The 15,740-nt window shown below is 44.7% G+C and overlaps 1 protein-coding gene across 4 annotated transcripts in view; it reads right to left on the bottom strand.

The window, feature by feature from the left end:
- CACUL1 (CDK2 associated cullin domain 1) overlaps positions 1–12,729 on the bottom strand; it is a 53,589-nt gene extending 40,860 nt beyond the window's left edge. For 3 of the 4 annotated variants that reach the window (XM_065672368.1, XM_065672366.1, XM_065672365.1), the window contains exons 1-3: positions 12,207–12,729; positions 5,719–5,845; positions 637–739 (exon numbers count right to left, since the gene is read on the bottom strand). In XM_065672368.1, coding sequence (XP_065528440.1) covers positions 637–739; positions 5,719–5,845; positions 12,207–12,501 — 525 coding nt within the window. In that variant the 5' untranslated portion in view covers positions 12,502–12,729. The remainder of the gene's footprint in view (positions 1–636; positions 740–5,718; positions 5,846–12,206) is intronic. The other variant, XM_065672369.1, reaches the window with a different exon arrangement.
- Positions 12,730–15,740: the final 3,011 nt, after the last annotated feature.

Genomic DNA, 15,740 nt, shown 5'->3' on the forward strand with positions numbered 1-15,740 from the left:
AGGAATTCAACAAAGAACACACATGAAAACAAACATGGATGCACAAATAAGATGCAGAAAAGGATAGGAATATACAAACTGTATTAGGACTGCTGTAAACCACTGACATCTAGAGATAGGCAAGAAAAATGCAGAATAAACTGTAGGACAAAACTTTCATATGCAATAATTCCTAATTCATGTTTCACAATTCATATCTAACTCACTTCATTTTTTTCTCCTTTGGATTTTCCCTTTTGTGCCACTTGTGATGCACAAGGACCATAAACAGCTTAGACAGATTAACAGCAATGGCAGACATCATGTCACGTGCTCAGATCACGTTTGACTAAAGCATTTACAGCTTAGACAATAATGTAGATTTCCCATTCCCTAGCCTTTGATTCTGTATGATATATTCATGTTTGGCCACTGCTCTCGTCACGGTTCTGATCTCTAAGGCTGGTCAGTGCCATGCAATTGGATCTAACAGCTGGTATTCTGTCTGACAGCCAGTTAGTGAATGAAGCAGCCCACAATTTAGTAAGCTAGTGTAAATCAGTCTTAATGGCAATCCCCTCCATGGGCCATCTCCATGCTGCTTGGATATAATCACAGATCCCAGGAAAGACATAATTAGATTGTGCAGCTTCTTACCTGCAGCTCCTTTGAGACTCTCTCTAAGTGGTTAGTTATCTTTTTTATTAGGTCACTATACATCTGTTCCGAATGCTGCTGGCATACACACTTATACACACAACTGCAGAAACAAATATAGGAACAAACAATGAACTTACAACAGTTTGCAATGAAGGGTAACAGACTTCAAAATACTTTGTTCAAGTCCCAGTTTAGAGGATAATAAACTTAACTGAAGGAGTGGTGAACAACCCTAGGCTTGGAATGAGCTCCAGCAGACTCTTAAGTCTGACCTGGAGGCCCCAGTGTGTCCACCCCATTCCCTCTCCCTGACCTCACTTTAACTTACAGTGAGATCTCTTAACAGTGCACTTCAAAACAGCCAGGATAATTCTGTCAACAGCAGACTCCTAATTCTGGCTTTTGTCTCTCCTATGTGAGTGAAGTTTCCATTAAAATAAGCAGGTTTAATGATTATATGCATATCTTAGGGTGAAGCCCTTATTAAAAGAAGGGCAACACTGACAGTCATGAATGCACCAAAACTGTGCTAGTGGTTTAAAAACAAAACGTTCTAAAATTACAGACCCAAGCATGTTACTCTATCCTTTGATACTTAAATTCTAAGAAAACCCCACATTTTCATAATAAACAAAGATGTACAGAAAGAGCAACAAAACTTGAATTCTACATTCCAGCTTGGCTGTGTTAACTCTGGTCTTCAGCGTCACCTTTGTTTTTAAGGACATTTTATTGCTTTCATACTTCAATACCACAGATCTACAAAATAAGGCTATGTATTGAAAACATATTTACAACAGTTGTAAAACAAATACATATATTGCTTTCAGCAAGAAGTTACATTAAGGTAGTCATCATCAACATAGGGGCTAACACCATCATCATCTATACTAAGCAGCTTTTACTTCTCTTGAGAGCTTTCATTCTTTGAAGTCAGCATTCTGGAAGCTAGCTGCCAAAATTCAGGAGGCACAAGGAAGACTTGATGTGGTGTCTTGGGCAAAGCAAATCACCTCCCCATGCCTCGGTCCTGCTCCCCTCTCCCTTCATCCCTTTGTATGGAATAGGGTGACAGTGAGCAATTTAAACCAGAGACCGCTCCTCAAGACACGCACAAAGTATTTCTGGCAAGGTCCAGATCCCAGACTTCAATTTTGCAGGTTTTGAATAGCACTAAAAGCCTAAAGTTGTGGTACAGCCACACTGTGTCTCTGCAGGGGAATAATAGCATTCCAATTCTACACTGAGAAGGACAATGACAAACAAACTGCAAGGATGGGATTAAAATAACTATAGGCTATTGGAGTTTTCCCATGCAAGTGAGAGATTAGGCACCAAGTCCAAGACTTCAGGGGCCAAGACAGCACTCTCATTCATAAGCGCCACTCTCAAAAGTCTTCTGAAGGAAGGTTTTAACATGTGAATTATCAGTAACTCTTAGAAATGTGTATTTATTCCCTTTGACAACTTCAAAAGGGCCCCAAAACACAGCAAAGTCTGCTTATTTGGCAAACCATGCTATTTCTTAAAGAACTGTTCTGGGTTCAGCAGTAGCAGTCATTTTTCTCCTTCTTAGTAGCTAGTGCAGTGCTATGTTTTCATTTTTTGGCCTGGGAACAGTGCTGATAACGCCGATGTTTTCAGTTGCTGCTCAAATGTTTGGTCTGGCCAAGGACTTTCTGAGCCTCCTGGTCTGCCAGGGAGGAGGGGAGGCCGGGAGGAAGCAGAGACAGGACACCTGACCCAAACTGACCAAAGAGGTATTCCATACCACAGCACGTCATGCCCAGGATGTAACGGGGAGTTACCCGGAAGGGCTAAGGACTGCAGGGTGGGAAAAGGTATCGGCTGGTGCTTGGCTAGGGGGAGTGGGGCGAGTTATTGGTTGGCTGGTGTTGAGATGTTGTATTCTTTCCTCTTGTTATTTCCTTTATCATTATTATTACTGGTGGTAGCAGCAGTGATTTGTGTTATACCTTAGTTACTAAACTGTTCTTATCTCAACCCATGGGAGTTGCATTCTTTTCGATTCTCCTCTCCGTCCCTCCAGGAGCAGGGGGAGAGCAAAAGGGGGGGAAGTGAGCAAACGAGGTTTGTGGTTGGGTTTAAACCACGACAAGAACAAAAGACACCTCCCACCTCTCCTACTATTATACATTAAAAATAATTGAATAGCCATAGTTTGATGTTATTTAAATAACGAAGTTATTTAAATAACTTGTCCTGCTTCTTTCACATGAAGTCTACGAACAGCAGATCCTAGTTTGGAACAGGCAAGTACAAGACATTTGGATATGATGTAGTAACAGCAAAAATATCAATTTCATTTGTATCAAAGAGAGACACTGATAAGAAAAGCCAGACTGATTTTTGTGATAACTTACAAACCAGACAGCTAAGTAACAACAGCAAATGGTTATATGTTTGCTGCATAACTAACCAGTATATATATAGCCACTTCCACAACTGACTATATGTCTGCTTAGTGTTACATACACTACAGCTATACCTACTTCTGCAATGCGTTCTGTAGTCAAGCACCAGTCTTCATATGAGCGTGCAGAATGTGTTTACATTTTATTTGAACACTTCTATTTAGAGGTTCCTTCCCCATTTTAAGATCCTGTTTTCAGTTCCTGATCGTGGGCTGTTTCTGTGAATCATCCTTGCCCTGCTATTGCCCAAAAGAAGTCACCAGCTTGTGACATTAAAAGGTAAATATTTAGAGAGGGATGAAGATCCGAGATCTGCAAGTTGTCTTGAAGAACTCAGATCTAAATGCATTGTACCTGGGAGATGGTAACAGTTGCCAGAACTACAACTTAGCTGTTTACATCTTCCTCACCTCAAAGTTTCCTTCACATCTCTCTGTCAATATAATTAGCCCTTCTAATAGGGAGTGACTCTGCACAGGCAGGCTTTGGACTTACAAGATAAAAGCAGTCACTAATCACACTTTGCCACCTTAGGGGTAAACTGATCCATAGTACATATCTACATACACACCTTTGAAGTTGCCTCCTAGCTTTCACTGCTATGGAGTAGATACCTACAGTTATCACTGATTATGGCAAATGCAGTAGTTGGGTATCTAATAATGTATTTTGAGTCTGCATTGATTCCTTTAGTCAGCACAAGAACAATCAGAAAAAGCACTGTATTTTCAGCTCAGTATCACTGTAAAAAAAATATGAGAGATGTAACTGTTTGAACCACTTCAGAAACATCCCATTTTCCAGACTAAATAACTGGCCTAGGGAAACAGAGGATCAAAACCCCAAGTCTGCAACAGACTCTCTATAACACTCCAAGCAAGCACTCTCATTAAATTCAATAAAAATCAGTTTTCCTTCTCTTCTCAATCTATCTTGTCTAGATTGTCAGTCAAGCAAAGGAAATGTCTAAAAATAATAGAAAACCAAAATAATCAATCTCCTGATTGGAAGAGGCTGTGTCAGAGTAATTACAACCATAGACATCATTTGTAATAGAAATTGATAAAGCTACTGTGTCAGTTTAACACTAAAATGCAAAATATCTTTTGGTTTGGTAAACTACATGCAACAGACATCTGTGCATCGTTACAATACTGCATCAAGTGTTACCCTGCTGTAAAAGGGTTATCTAGGAGAAACGTAAAACCCATTACTCCTTCAATACATAAAACTTCTGAGGAGTAAAAAGGTGAGAAAGATGAACTCGTCATCTTAAACCATAACCAGGTATAGATCTACTCCAGGTATTAAAACCATTAATCCTGCACACCTACTCTATCAGAGATGACTGTCAAGATGGCTTATTTCTAACTGATGACTGTTTGCACATTGGGGATTTTAAGCCAGGAAAAGGACTTTGATTACTTACACTAAAGCTGCAAAATGTCTCTCAATTCAAATGACCATCTCAATTATTTATACACATAAATGCCTGAGTCCTGATAACAGCAGTTCCAAAAGTTTGGAGAGGAAAGAGGAAGTTTTAAACTGGAATTAAGATGGAAGACTGAATACCTGCCATTCTTACACCTAGTTCCCTAATCAAAGTTTCAACCTGGAGAGCCAAAGTGGCTAAAAGCAAGTGGGCAGGAAATGATAGAGCTGGAAGCCTCTAAACCCAGCAATCAGTGACTGAGCTGCTGTTATTTCATAGAGTGTAACACTGGATTAAAGAAAACCAAAGACAGCAATGCTATTAGCTGTGCTGCTGGCAAGGGCAAGTAGTTTTAAGGGCATCTTGGCCAGTAAATGCAGCAGTAGCCACCCAGTTTCCATTCTATTTACCAACACGCCGGATACAAGTCACCTACAGAACAAAAAAATCTCTATTTTAGTCCATCTCAAATAAATGCCAAGTCTCTAAAGTATCTAGCAGTTTGGTTTGGAGCAGTAGTGTGGTTTTGAAGAAAATCTCCTACCATCCCCATTACTTGCACATTAGCTTAGTCTGCAGGCCAGCTCTAGTGTGTGACTAGATTCTTTTTAAAGCAAAGTAAACTGCAGCTCCAGGCCATGTACAACTCAAACAGTCTCCAAACAAGAATGGAGATATAAAGGACTGAAGCTTGTGTTAGTCCTTCAGACAGCCTCCCACTGCACATGCAGCCAGATGGCTGGATAAGGGAGAAATGAGACTAAAGCTACCCTGGTGCAACACACACAGATGACAGCTGATGTGGATGGACCTTGACACCAGTAGCTTCTATTTACCTGTGCTGCACCAAATTAGTCCCTATTAGACATGACAAAGAAGCCTCTTGAAACATGAAGTCAAACCCCTACTATGCCAGTCTCTTCTTCCCCTTTGAGGAAAGGGACATTGAGACTTTAATGTATTACACTAAGCAACTGTGGTGGAGACTGATATTAATGTTTTCAGCACTGTAATTGTTTAGCATTTATTCCTCTTAACATTGGATGTTGAGATATGCATCTTTCATTCACTCATTCCAACCATTTAAATGATGTGCTTCACAAAACCTCCCAACTTCCCTCCTCATAAATACAAATATGACATATGTGCAGGCTGCAAAATAAAGCATTTAATCTTAAATTAAAGAGTAACAAACTTAGATTTCCTTACCTGTATATTTGTTCATAGGAGATAGGGATGTAGTCACCAGGACTCTGAGTTAGAAGCTGATCTATGGCACTGTCCAACTTTGGCCAATATGTGCTCTTATAGTCTTCAATTGTTATAACATTCATTACTACAAGAAAAAGACAAAACTACATTTAGTAACTCCAGCTAAAAGCAGCAAGTAAATGCTTTGCAATTTCTCATCACACCAATAAGTTGGCCAAATAAACTGGGAACCATTGACTTCCATTAAGATAACCTCATCTAAAACTAAAGCCCCAACTTGAAGCTGTACGTTTTTATTTAGAGAGAATAAAGTAAAATTAGAAAATCTGCCAAATCAGTGCTTGGCTATTTCTTAAGGGTGCAAACAGCATGGAAAAAGAAACTCCTTGGGAGTTTTAGCATGACAAATACAGCAGTATAGAAAAACAGCTCAGTAGTTAGTTCAAATTAATAAATTCTGCAGCTTTGTAGGAGTCCACAATCAACAATCAGCACTGGATCCTCACATGCAAGAGAACAAGCTTGGGCCAAGTCTGGCAGTTTTTGAAATACTCCTTCCCAGCAGATGTATGAATTTTACAAGTCTCAGGTGGGACCAGCAGCTTCCTTGGCCTAAAAGCTGATGCAATTTCCTCTGCCTTCAAATGCAGTTAGGCTCCTGGGCAAATTTTTTGGATCTGTATTACAGTTCCCCCTCTGGCAGGCACAGTTACACTCCTTTTTCGGATCAGAATCAACACAGTGAAGAATAGGAGGCATTCAAATTAGCATCCCCATCCCTCCCCAGTTTTCCTCCTCAGCTTCTCAACTGCACCCTCTTGCCAAGCTACCCCACATGCCTTCAATCAGAGAAGAGTTTTAACCTGTTTCTTTCAGGGGAGGATTTCTGAACTAACCACACACAGCTCAGTTCCAAAGGCAGCCATGGTAGAAGGGTTAACACCTTCCCCGCAGAGACTACTTGCAGGACTATCTTGCTGGCTTGTCACAGCACTATAGCTTCACACCACCCACTCAAAGCAGAGCCCTCCATAACTAGGAGCACAGGGTATCCTTCATATCAGAACTATCCAAGCCAGGGAATCTGAAGACATTTCTTCACTGAAACTCCCCACATGGGTTTGGGCTACATGGAACAGAGAATAAAGACAGTTCCTATCCCAAACAATCCAGTTTAGACACCACACTGAAAAAGAATACTTAAACAGATCTGCATTTTAAATACATGTGTAGATGTAAAATCACTGCACAGTTTGAGGAGCAAGATTTCTGAGCTGCTGTTTTCACAAGGGGTTGAAAGGAGCAGAGTGAGTCACTTTTAGCAGCATTATGAAGAACAATTCTAGGGAAATACAGCCAAAAGTATGATAAGAATATAAAAAAAAAAAGAAAAAAAGTGGAATAAAGACAGGTATGAGACATGGAATTGTATGAATGCTACCTGTAAGAACAGGTGTTACATATTCCTGGTGTGCTTTTTTAGGGTATTTTATCCAGAAACCTTGCTTAGTGAAGAATGTTAGTGCAGCACTCCTAGTCCCCTCTTCACCCAACTAGCCACTGTTTCACTCTTGCTTCATACCTGTTACAGGAGCTCTAGCTAACCTAATTGTCTGAGCAGTGAACTGGTCTCCACTACCAAGTCCTACAGGATGCTGTCCCAATGCTCCAGCCTGCAATTTGAAAGTGCAATCCCATTTCCTAACAACTTGACAAAGGTTACAGGTGTGTGTACACAACCACCAGGATGTAAGTTAACATGTGCAGCAAGTCAGCTCCACAATGTAAAAGCATCCATCCGGGCAGAACAGCACAGCACCTGCCTGACAGTGAATTCACTCCTTTATCTGTTTCACAATGACTTGCTTGAGTTCTCGTCCTTTACAGAGCTCAGGCCCCAAGCAGCTTCACATAAAGCTATAGCTTTACTATTCATGCCTAGACTCAGCAGCAAATCTGAAAAGGTGGGTTCCCACAGAAGTGCTCTGTTTCACAGAAAACACTGAAGTCAGCATACATATTAGACCAAGTCTTGATTTAAGATTTTAATGTATAATCACACCCACATCTGGCTTAACATATGAAATGAGCTCTATTCATTTGAAAAAAGTAGTCAAGAATTGAGAACATGCAAAATAATTTTTAACAGGCTGTTGAGATAGCAATTTGGGGTTTTTACAGTATGGAAAAAGAAAGAAGCAGCAGAAAGGAATGTCTGCCCATTTGAAGTGCTGCACAGGTACAGAACAAAATGCTTTCACAAACAGCCCCAGGAGACTTGAATAGGAACCACTGATGAGTTCAAAGTAATATTCTAGAAAAGCTTTATTTTTATTCTGAAGACTCTCACAAGCAATATTTTATTTCCACACTTCAGTTATAAACTAAGCCAACCATAATATTTATATAGTTAAGCATCCAAGGCTATATACTGATCACTATCTGGCTCTGGGCAATCCCAAGGACAAACACAGGCTGCGGAAGAACATACTGAGAGCAGCCCTGAGGAGAAGGACCTGTGGGTGTTGGTTGACCAGAAGCTCACCATGATCTGTCAGTGCATGCCTGCAGCCCAGAACTCCCCCATGTGTGGGGCTGCACTCCCAGAGTGCAAGCAGCAGTCGAGGGAGGGGATCCTGCCCCTCTGCTGTGCTTTGGGGAAAAATACTTCCCTCCCCACCCACCCCCACCCCCCCCCCGCAGTCCTGATCCAGCTCTGGGGCAACAGCACAAGAGGGACGTGGAGCTGTTGGAGCGAGTCCAGAGGAGGCCACAGAGACGCTGCGAGGGCTGGAGCAGCTCTGCTCTGGAGCCAGGCTGAGAGAGCTGGGCTGGGTCAGCCTGGAGACGAGAAGGCTCCTTAAGGGCAGACCTTAGAACAGCTCCAGTGCCTAAAGGGGCTACAGGAAACCTGGAGAGGGGCTTGGGACAAGGGCCTGTAGGGACAGGACAAGGGGAATGGCTTGAACCTGCCCGAGGGGAGACGGAGATGAGCTCTTAGGCAGAAGCTCTTCCCTGTGAGGGTGCTGAGGCGCTGGCACAGGGTACCCAGAGAAGCTGTGGCTGCCCCATCCCTGGCAGTGCTCAAGGCCAGGTTGGACACAGGGGCTTGGAGCAAGCTGCTCCAGTGAAAGGTGTCCCTGCCCGTGGCAGGGGTTGGAACTGGATAAGCTTTAACGTCCCTTCCAGCACAAACCAGTTTGGGTTTCTATGATTCATAGATGCATCAGGCAATGAAAAATTAGGAAGCAGGACCACTCAAAAGGACACTCTCAGGTACCGTTTATAACGCACACACACACGCACACACAAAGTGAAGATGACTTAAAGCAGAGCCTCCAACTGCAAACTCTGCAAGAACCTCAAGAGCAGGAAAAAATCACACAAATCCTCACAAAGAAAAGACAGACTGCCCTTCTAGGAACTTATTTGATTTTCTACTTTCCTATCTTTTCAGGATGTCATTCTTCAATGCTTATCCCTACATTAGGTATTTGAGACTTAGAAGGATTACTTCAATAGCCTCTTTCCAGATCTCAAGGAAAGGGTGATATTAAAGGGTGACTTTCATGTCATTGAGATTTAATGTTTCTGGGAAGAGACACAGACATTTTGTAACAAAGCATGCTAGAATGCATGACTTTATCCAACTACAGCAAGTTTGGGGTGGGGCTGGTACAGAAATCAGTTTGAGCGAAGGGAAAGCTACTGTTTTCCAGGAAATTATAGACCTCACAAGTGAAGCTTAAGAAGCAACTGCTGCTTTTCCATATACAGGAAAGTTCAAAAGAAAAACTGCTTAAATCAAATGCAGCAGTGAAAACATTTAAGTGAAAAAGAATATGCATGAGCTTCATATCATAACCTAGATATTTCAGTATCATAGCTATAATGGAAACATAGCCTGCTGCAAGCTACCAAATTCTTTGATATCAACTTCAACCAGAAGAACAGCAAAACCCACTTAAATTTTATGAAAAACAAAACCAGAAGGTCCAAGAATAGGTATAGTCTCCCCTTGAAATTGATGGGGAAAAAAAACTTAAACATACACAGATGCTGGAACAGCAATAGGCACAGGATACGAAGAATAAAACCAAAAATCACTGATACTGTTGGTTTTGTTATTTAGATGAGAAAGCTGTCTGAAAAGCCACTCAAACCCCCTACTACCCCTACATACAAAACACATCTTCCTTTTAAAACCAGGATTTTAACAGGTTTACACCTAACCTTCTGCCTCCATCGCTCTGCCAGCTAAATCAGACCAAAAAAGGCCCACCAGATGCTTTAGTCTGCAACTGTGAACATGAACAAAACTAACACACTGCAAGTAACTACATGTTGGAACCCAAGCATTGCTGGAGGAAAGAATCAGGAGGGAGAGACCTATCTGAATATCAGAGGGGCTCCAACTGACCATAGCATCGCTGGAAATCACACACTACCCCCATTTTTGAAGGTCACCTGTAGGATAACCTAAGACTAAGCCTCTGCATCCTGAAGCAAGGAAGACACAAGTACTTGCTCGTTTAACTGCAAGAAGTTTGTCATGCAGCAGTGAACAGACAACTTCCCTACAAAGCTCAAGACTGACAATCAGCTTCTCTGTGCATGTTCTGCCATTGCCAAGACAGAGCAGGCAGGAGGGGTCTAGAACACACCTGTCTCCCTTTTCTTTGTGCAGTTACAACAAAAGTAATCTTCCTCCTTTTTTCTATTGTTAAAAAAATAAGGAGAGCAGATTAAGGGATCCCCTGCCAGAGGCAGGGATTAGTAGAGTCAGCATGCCCCATCCATGGCAGTGTTCAAGGCCAGGTTGGACAGGGATTGGAACAAACTGCTCTAGTGGAAGGTGTCCCTGCCCGTGGTGGGGAGTTGGAACTGGATGAGCTTTAAAGTCCCTTCCAATGCAAACCAGTCTGAGATTCTGTGCTTATCCCAACTCAGCTCCTGCACGTTCTCAGACCAAGCTTCTTCACTGGAGTTGTTCTGTTCATATATACATTCCATCAAAACCATCCACAACACAGGGGTGTAAAAGTTCTAATGGACTTCACTCAGAGTTTCCCATTTTATGGGAATTTCAGTTTTCTTTAAAACAACACTTAACCTCAGTAAGACAGATGTTGTGTTCGGATATGAATGATGGAGAAGTGAAAACAAGAACTCAAAACCTACACCATAAGCCAAATCATACACAGCCACTTCTCCCCTTGCTCTGACATAAAACTGCAGATCAACTGGAAAGTCACCTTCCCGTTTGGTGACAATCCAGTTTGAAAACATTCTTACCCTGAAAGAGAAGGAAAAACTACGACTCTCCATTTCTGCATTGGGAATTCAAGAGCTTAGCTCAGCAAAGCCAAACCATTTCAACTGTCTCAATTGTTTAAGAGCCACCCCAAGGTACCTGGAGCCCTGACAAGGCAGGCAGAGAGCCAGAGAGCTCATGGAGTCTCGAAGCCTCCACTTCAAAGCAGTCAGCCTTGGCAACGTGGCTAGAGCCAGGAAATCCAGGCTACCAGAAAAGCAGGGACCCAGAGGCCTGAACTTTGAGCTTCTGGTCAGCAGTGAAGCTGAGCTGCTGGACAGACGAGCTGGCACTTGGGAAAGAGGGGTGAAACAAGGTGAAAAGGAAAACAAGGTGTTCCCCATCCAAATTTCATCATGGCAGTTACACGGTTACACTTCCAGGAATACTGCAAACTAACCAGCCCAAGTTTTCCAACAGCCATTAGAGAAAAGGGCATATTTTGCCCAGAGGGGTGACTTCTGCAAACGAAAGTCAAATTGAAACAAACAGCAAAAAAAATCTTCTCTTCCCTCACCCTCAGCAAAACAACAGGGGAAAAAATGCCATTTCTGTGAAAAGCTACATACAAAAGATGTTTTGGAACTGTTTCTTAGGGAGGTAAATTCATCTCCAAGCTGTTCACACCAGGCCTCTGCAGACACACGTCCCCTCCAGAGGCCAGCACGCCCCATCCCGGGGCTCTGCACACATTGCCATCTGCTGTCGGCAACCACAAACAGGTTCCAAACGCACCTTTGGGGTTTTTCAGGTGGAGAAAAAAAAGTCCTTAGGAAAACAGGACCCGAACCAAAAGCTTCAGGAAAAGCAACCGTGCCTCTGTAAAGGTGAACACCTGCCTACTACACTCGCTCTCCCAGTTCTACCGCCAGACCTACCACGTCACCTCGCCATGACAGCGAAGAACTTGGGGTGTGTGCGAGAAAGGCTATTTCCTCCTTCCAAGGCGCCTTAACCCATCCGATTTCGCTTCGGGAAGCCTCTGGGGCCAAGACCCACGCCAGGACCCGCCGCAGGACAGACCTGAGCAGAGCCACATGCGCGGGAGAAGCGAGCAGGGGCCAGCGGGGCCAGCGCAGGCCGGGAGCGGGTGAAGCCCGCGGGGCCGCCCGGGGCGAGACCCCGCCGTGCGCCCCAGAGCGCCGGGGAGATGGGCAGGGCGGTCACTCACGGAACTTGGAGGTCGAGGCGTTGATGTTGATGGCAGCGGCGATGGCTCCGGCTCCCCCCTTGCACGAGGCGGCCCCCGGATCGCAGCCCTGCAGCACGCCGTTGGCCTCGGAGAGCTCGGTCCCGGCCGCGGTCCCGGCGGCGGCCTCGCGTAAGAAGCGGTCACCGACCTGCCCTGCGGCGGAGCCCAGCAGGTGCCGGCCGTAGCCGCCGGCGCCCCAGTTGTTGTGGTTCTGGTCGTCCATCATAGGCTCGCCGCCGCCGCCACCCTCCTCCTCCATGCTCTCCTCCTCCATAGCGCTGCCGGCGCGGCGGGAGCGGGGCGGGGAAGGGCGGGGATCACCGCCCGCCGCCCATGGGGCCGCGCTCCGCCCGGCGGGGCTCACCGCGGCACGGCTCCGGGCACGGCCCGCGGCCCACACAGCCACCTCCGGCGGCGCTGCGCGACACTTTGCGGCAAACGGAACACGGCGGGAGAAGAGGAAGGTCTCGCCGCGGGCGATGCTGGGGAGTGTAGTCCGCAGGTGGTGAGCCGCGATTGGCTGGCGCGCGGGAGTAGGCGGAGCCCCGCGCGTTGCATTGTGGGAGGGCGCGGGGGGGTGGTGGGTGTGAGGTGGTGGGGGTGTCCTGGAGTGCGAATCGGGATGAGAGTGGGAATGGGGCTGGGTTGGGATGGGGTTGGGATGGGGCTCCTTTTCCTAGTGTACGCCAAACCCGATGGTTAAACTTAACTCTAAAAGCGGGTGCTCCGGCAGCTTCCGCCTTCGCGTTCCCCTTGGAGCTGCGGGAGCCGCCCCTGCACTTGCTGTAAGCCCGGGGCTGCATCCCCCTCTAGCGGGGAGCGCTCCACGGGCTGCGGGCGGGGGAAGAGCCGGTGCCACGGCAGCAAACCGGGTTAGAGAAACACCTAACACGGGCCCGCGTGTTCACGGGCCCTCCTGCTCTGCCTCTGTCATCTCCTGCTGTGCGGGTGCTGAGGCGCTGGCACAGGGTGCCCAGAGAAGCTGTGGCTGCCCCATCCCTGGCAGTGCTCAAGGCCAGGTTGGACACAGGGGCTTGGAGCAAGCTGCTCCAGTGGAAGGGGTCCCTGCCCGTGGCAGGGGTTGGAGCTGGATGAGCTTTAAGGTCATTTCCAATCCAAACCATTCTAAGATTCTGTAAAGTGCCTGCACAATGCTGCTGTTTGCTCCCTTCTGCTAACAGAGGAAAAGCCTGCACAAACAATACACAAAACCATTTACCTTGTCAGTGAACAATGCAACAGTTACGAACTAGTATTGTCTAGTTGCCTTCAAGTATTTCATGTTTAATTTACAATTGGCTATTGTGATGGAAGAACAGAAATGAGGATTTTACTGAAATCGCCACTGTTTGGGGTTTTGCTCTTCTTGCCAAACACCCCTGAAAATGCAGATAAAAACAGAGGTGCCAAGCCTGCTTTCCAAAGCATCTCATGAAAAGGAAGAAACATGCTATTTGTTTTCCAAATATAAGCATCAATTTCTATTTTAGCATGAGGCAAAGTTGTCCTATTTTATAAAAGCAGAAGACAGTGCTGGTCTCGCTGCACTGTGGAACAGCTCAACCTTGAGGTGCTTTGATAAAAGCCAGCCGTGGAAAGAATTTGTCCCCGTTGTGGTTTTCTCTTATATATTTGTACTAATAGTGGTTTTCCCAGCTGCGAAAGATTTCACTGTGAATACCCATGGTCTGTTCAAACTGATACCCAGCCCTCTTCATTTTCTCTTTTGGTGAACACCAGGAGAGACCAAAAGCTGATCTGGCACATCATGCATAGACCTGAGATCGTGGACTCAGCACATTCACACACCTGCTTTGGCTGCTGATTTACTTCTGTCTACACCTTAAGCGTGGCTGGAAATGGGACAGAAAGGACCTTTTTGCTCACTTGCATTTTGCTCTCTGCATTGACTGAGTGGGATGTGTAATACAATGCAAATATCTGTAGAGACATAATGGATATTAAACATGGAAAGCTAAAGCAGCAAACCATTTTTAGCTTAGGGAAGTGTTGCAATTTTCTGGTAATCACAAAGAAGGCTAAATGCGTATCTTTATAAGTGCGTATCTTCACTGCTTCGAGAAAGGCATGTTTGTGTTCTCAACCTGCAGAGCAACTCCCTCATACCCTCCTACTCAGCCGCTTCCACTGATCCCAGGAATGGGTCTTGTGTTCTTTGCCAGTATTGAAAAACACCGTGACCTGAGGAGGAGACAGGAACTTACCCTTATCAGCATAGCTTTGTCTTGGTCTTAATAATTTAGAAAGTGCTTATGTTAACATCTGAGAGCAGTGGAGAAGGAAGACAAACCCAGCATTTTTCAGTGCTAGGATTTCCCATTCTCTGTTTCATACTCTTGCTGCACACACCTATTCTTGTTACCATCTCTGTAGCTTACAGACCAGCTGGAGTTTTGCTTGGGGTTGGTTTTTTTACCCTGCTCTTTAAAGGGTTTCTTCCCAATCACTTTTACAATGGTCCTTGCACTGTGGCTGCACTTACTGCACTTCCTTGTGGCAGGAATCCAAAAAAGCTTAGGAAATACTTCACTGTGGAGTTCTCTACAGAGCCTCCTCTGTTGCCTTGTGCAACAAGCTAGCTCATCTTACAAATCAAACAAGAAGCTCTTTCTTGCCTCCCATAAGGCAAATGACAAGCTGCAACAGTCATCTATGGCTCATGCTATTTAAACACATGACTGCATGCTGATAAAGGCGCTATCAAATGCCTCATCATTAAAGCAGCACTTGTTTTTGCATGCACTTCAGAGTCTTCCCCGCGCCATTTCCTTTTTTCCTCGTCAGCATGTGAAAATTTGATTCAGGCTTCAAACACCGTCTTGACAAAATCCCATTTTGCAATACCACAGCTATAATTAGTTTCAGTATTAGTTGAGAATACCACATACAAATGCAATTCTGACAAGACCTGAGTATCCACACATCTCCATAAAATCCCTGGAGACCTGAGACTTCTTTACTGTGACCAGCTCATCAGTAAGCTCTGATACTTTCACCAAGGTAGCATGCATATGTCACATTTTCATTGCAGACTCCTGGATCCGTATCTGATTACCAAACAGGTATCAGAAGCATTCATTGCTCATTACATCTTCATGATATTTACACTTTTTTTTGGCTCAGCACTTTTGATAACCAGGTCACAGCCACAAGCTTTACTCCAAATTAAAAGGGAAGATCAAGGTTTTCTAATAGTACCTACGGAAACTGTGAACCAACAAAGCAGTATTTTCAACACAGAAATGAGGCAACAAGGGAGCTTTTCGTTCCAGGCTCTCCAAAGCAGGCTGTGTCACCTGCTTCTGCTGGATGTTTCCCTCTTGTCTGAGCTTCATTTTATATCAACATTTGTATCAATCAGAAAAGGGGTATTTTCTTTTTCCTTAGCCGTGTTTCTAAAGCAGAATGATTGGGTACTCCACCACCACTGTTGCTGTGCTCTGCGCCACAGCTGGGTGTTATGTATGGAGCAGTTAAATGACAGATGAGACC

The sequence above is a fragment of the Lathamus discolor genome, chromosome 3 (assembly GCF_037157495.1).
Source record: "Lathamus discolor isolate bLatDis1 chromosome 3, bLatDis1.hap1, whole genome shotgun sequence".
In the NCBI taxonomy this organism is placed as follows: Eukaryota; Metazoa; Chordata; class Aves; order Psittaciformes; family Psittacidae; genus Lathamus; species Lathamus discolor.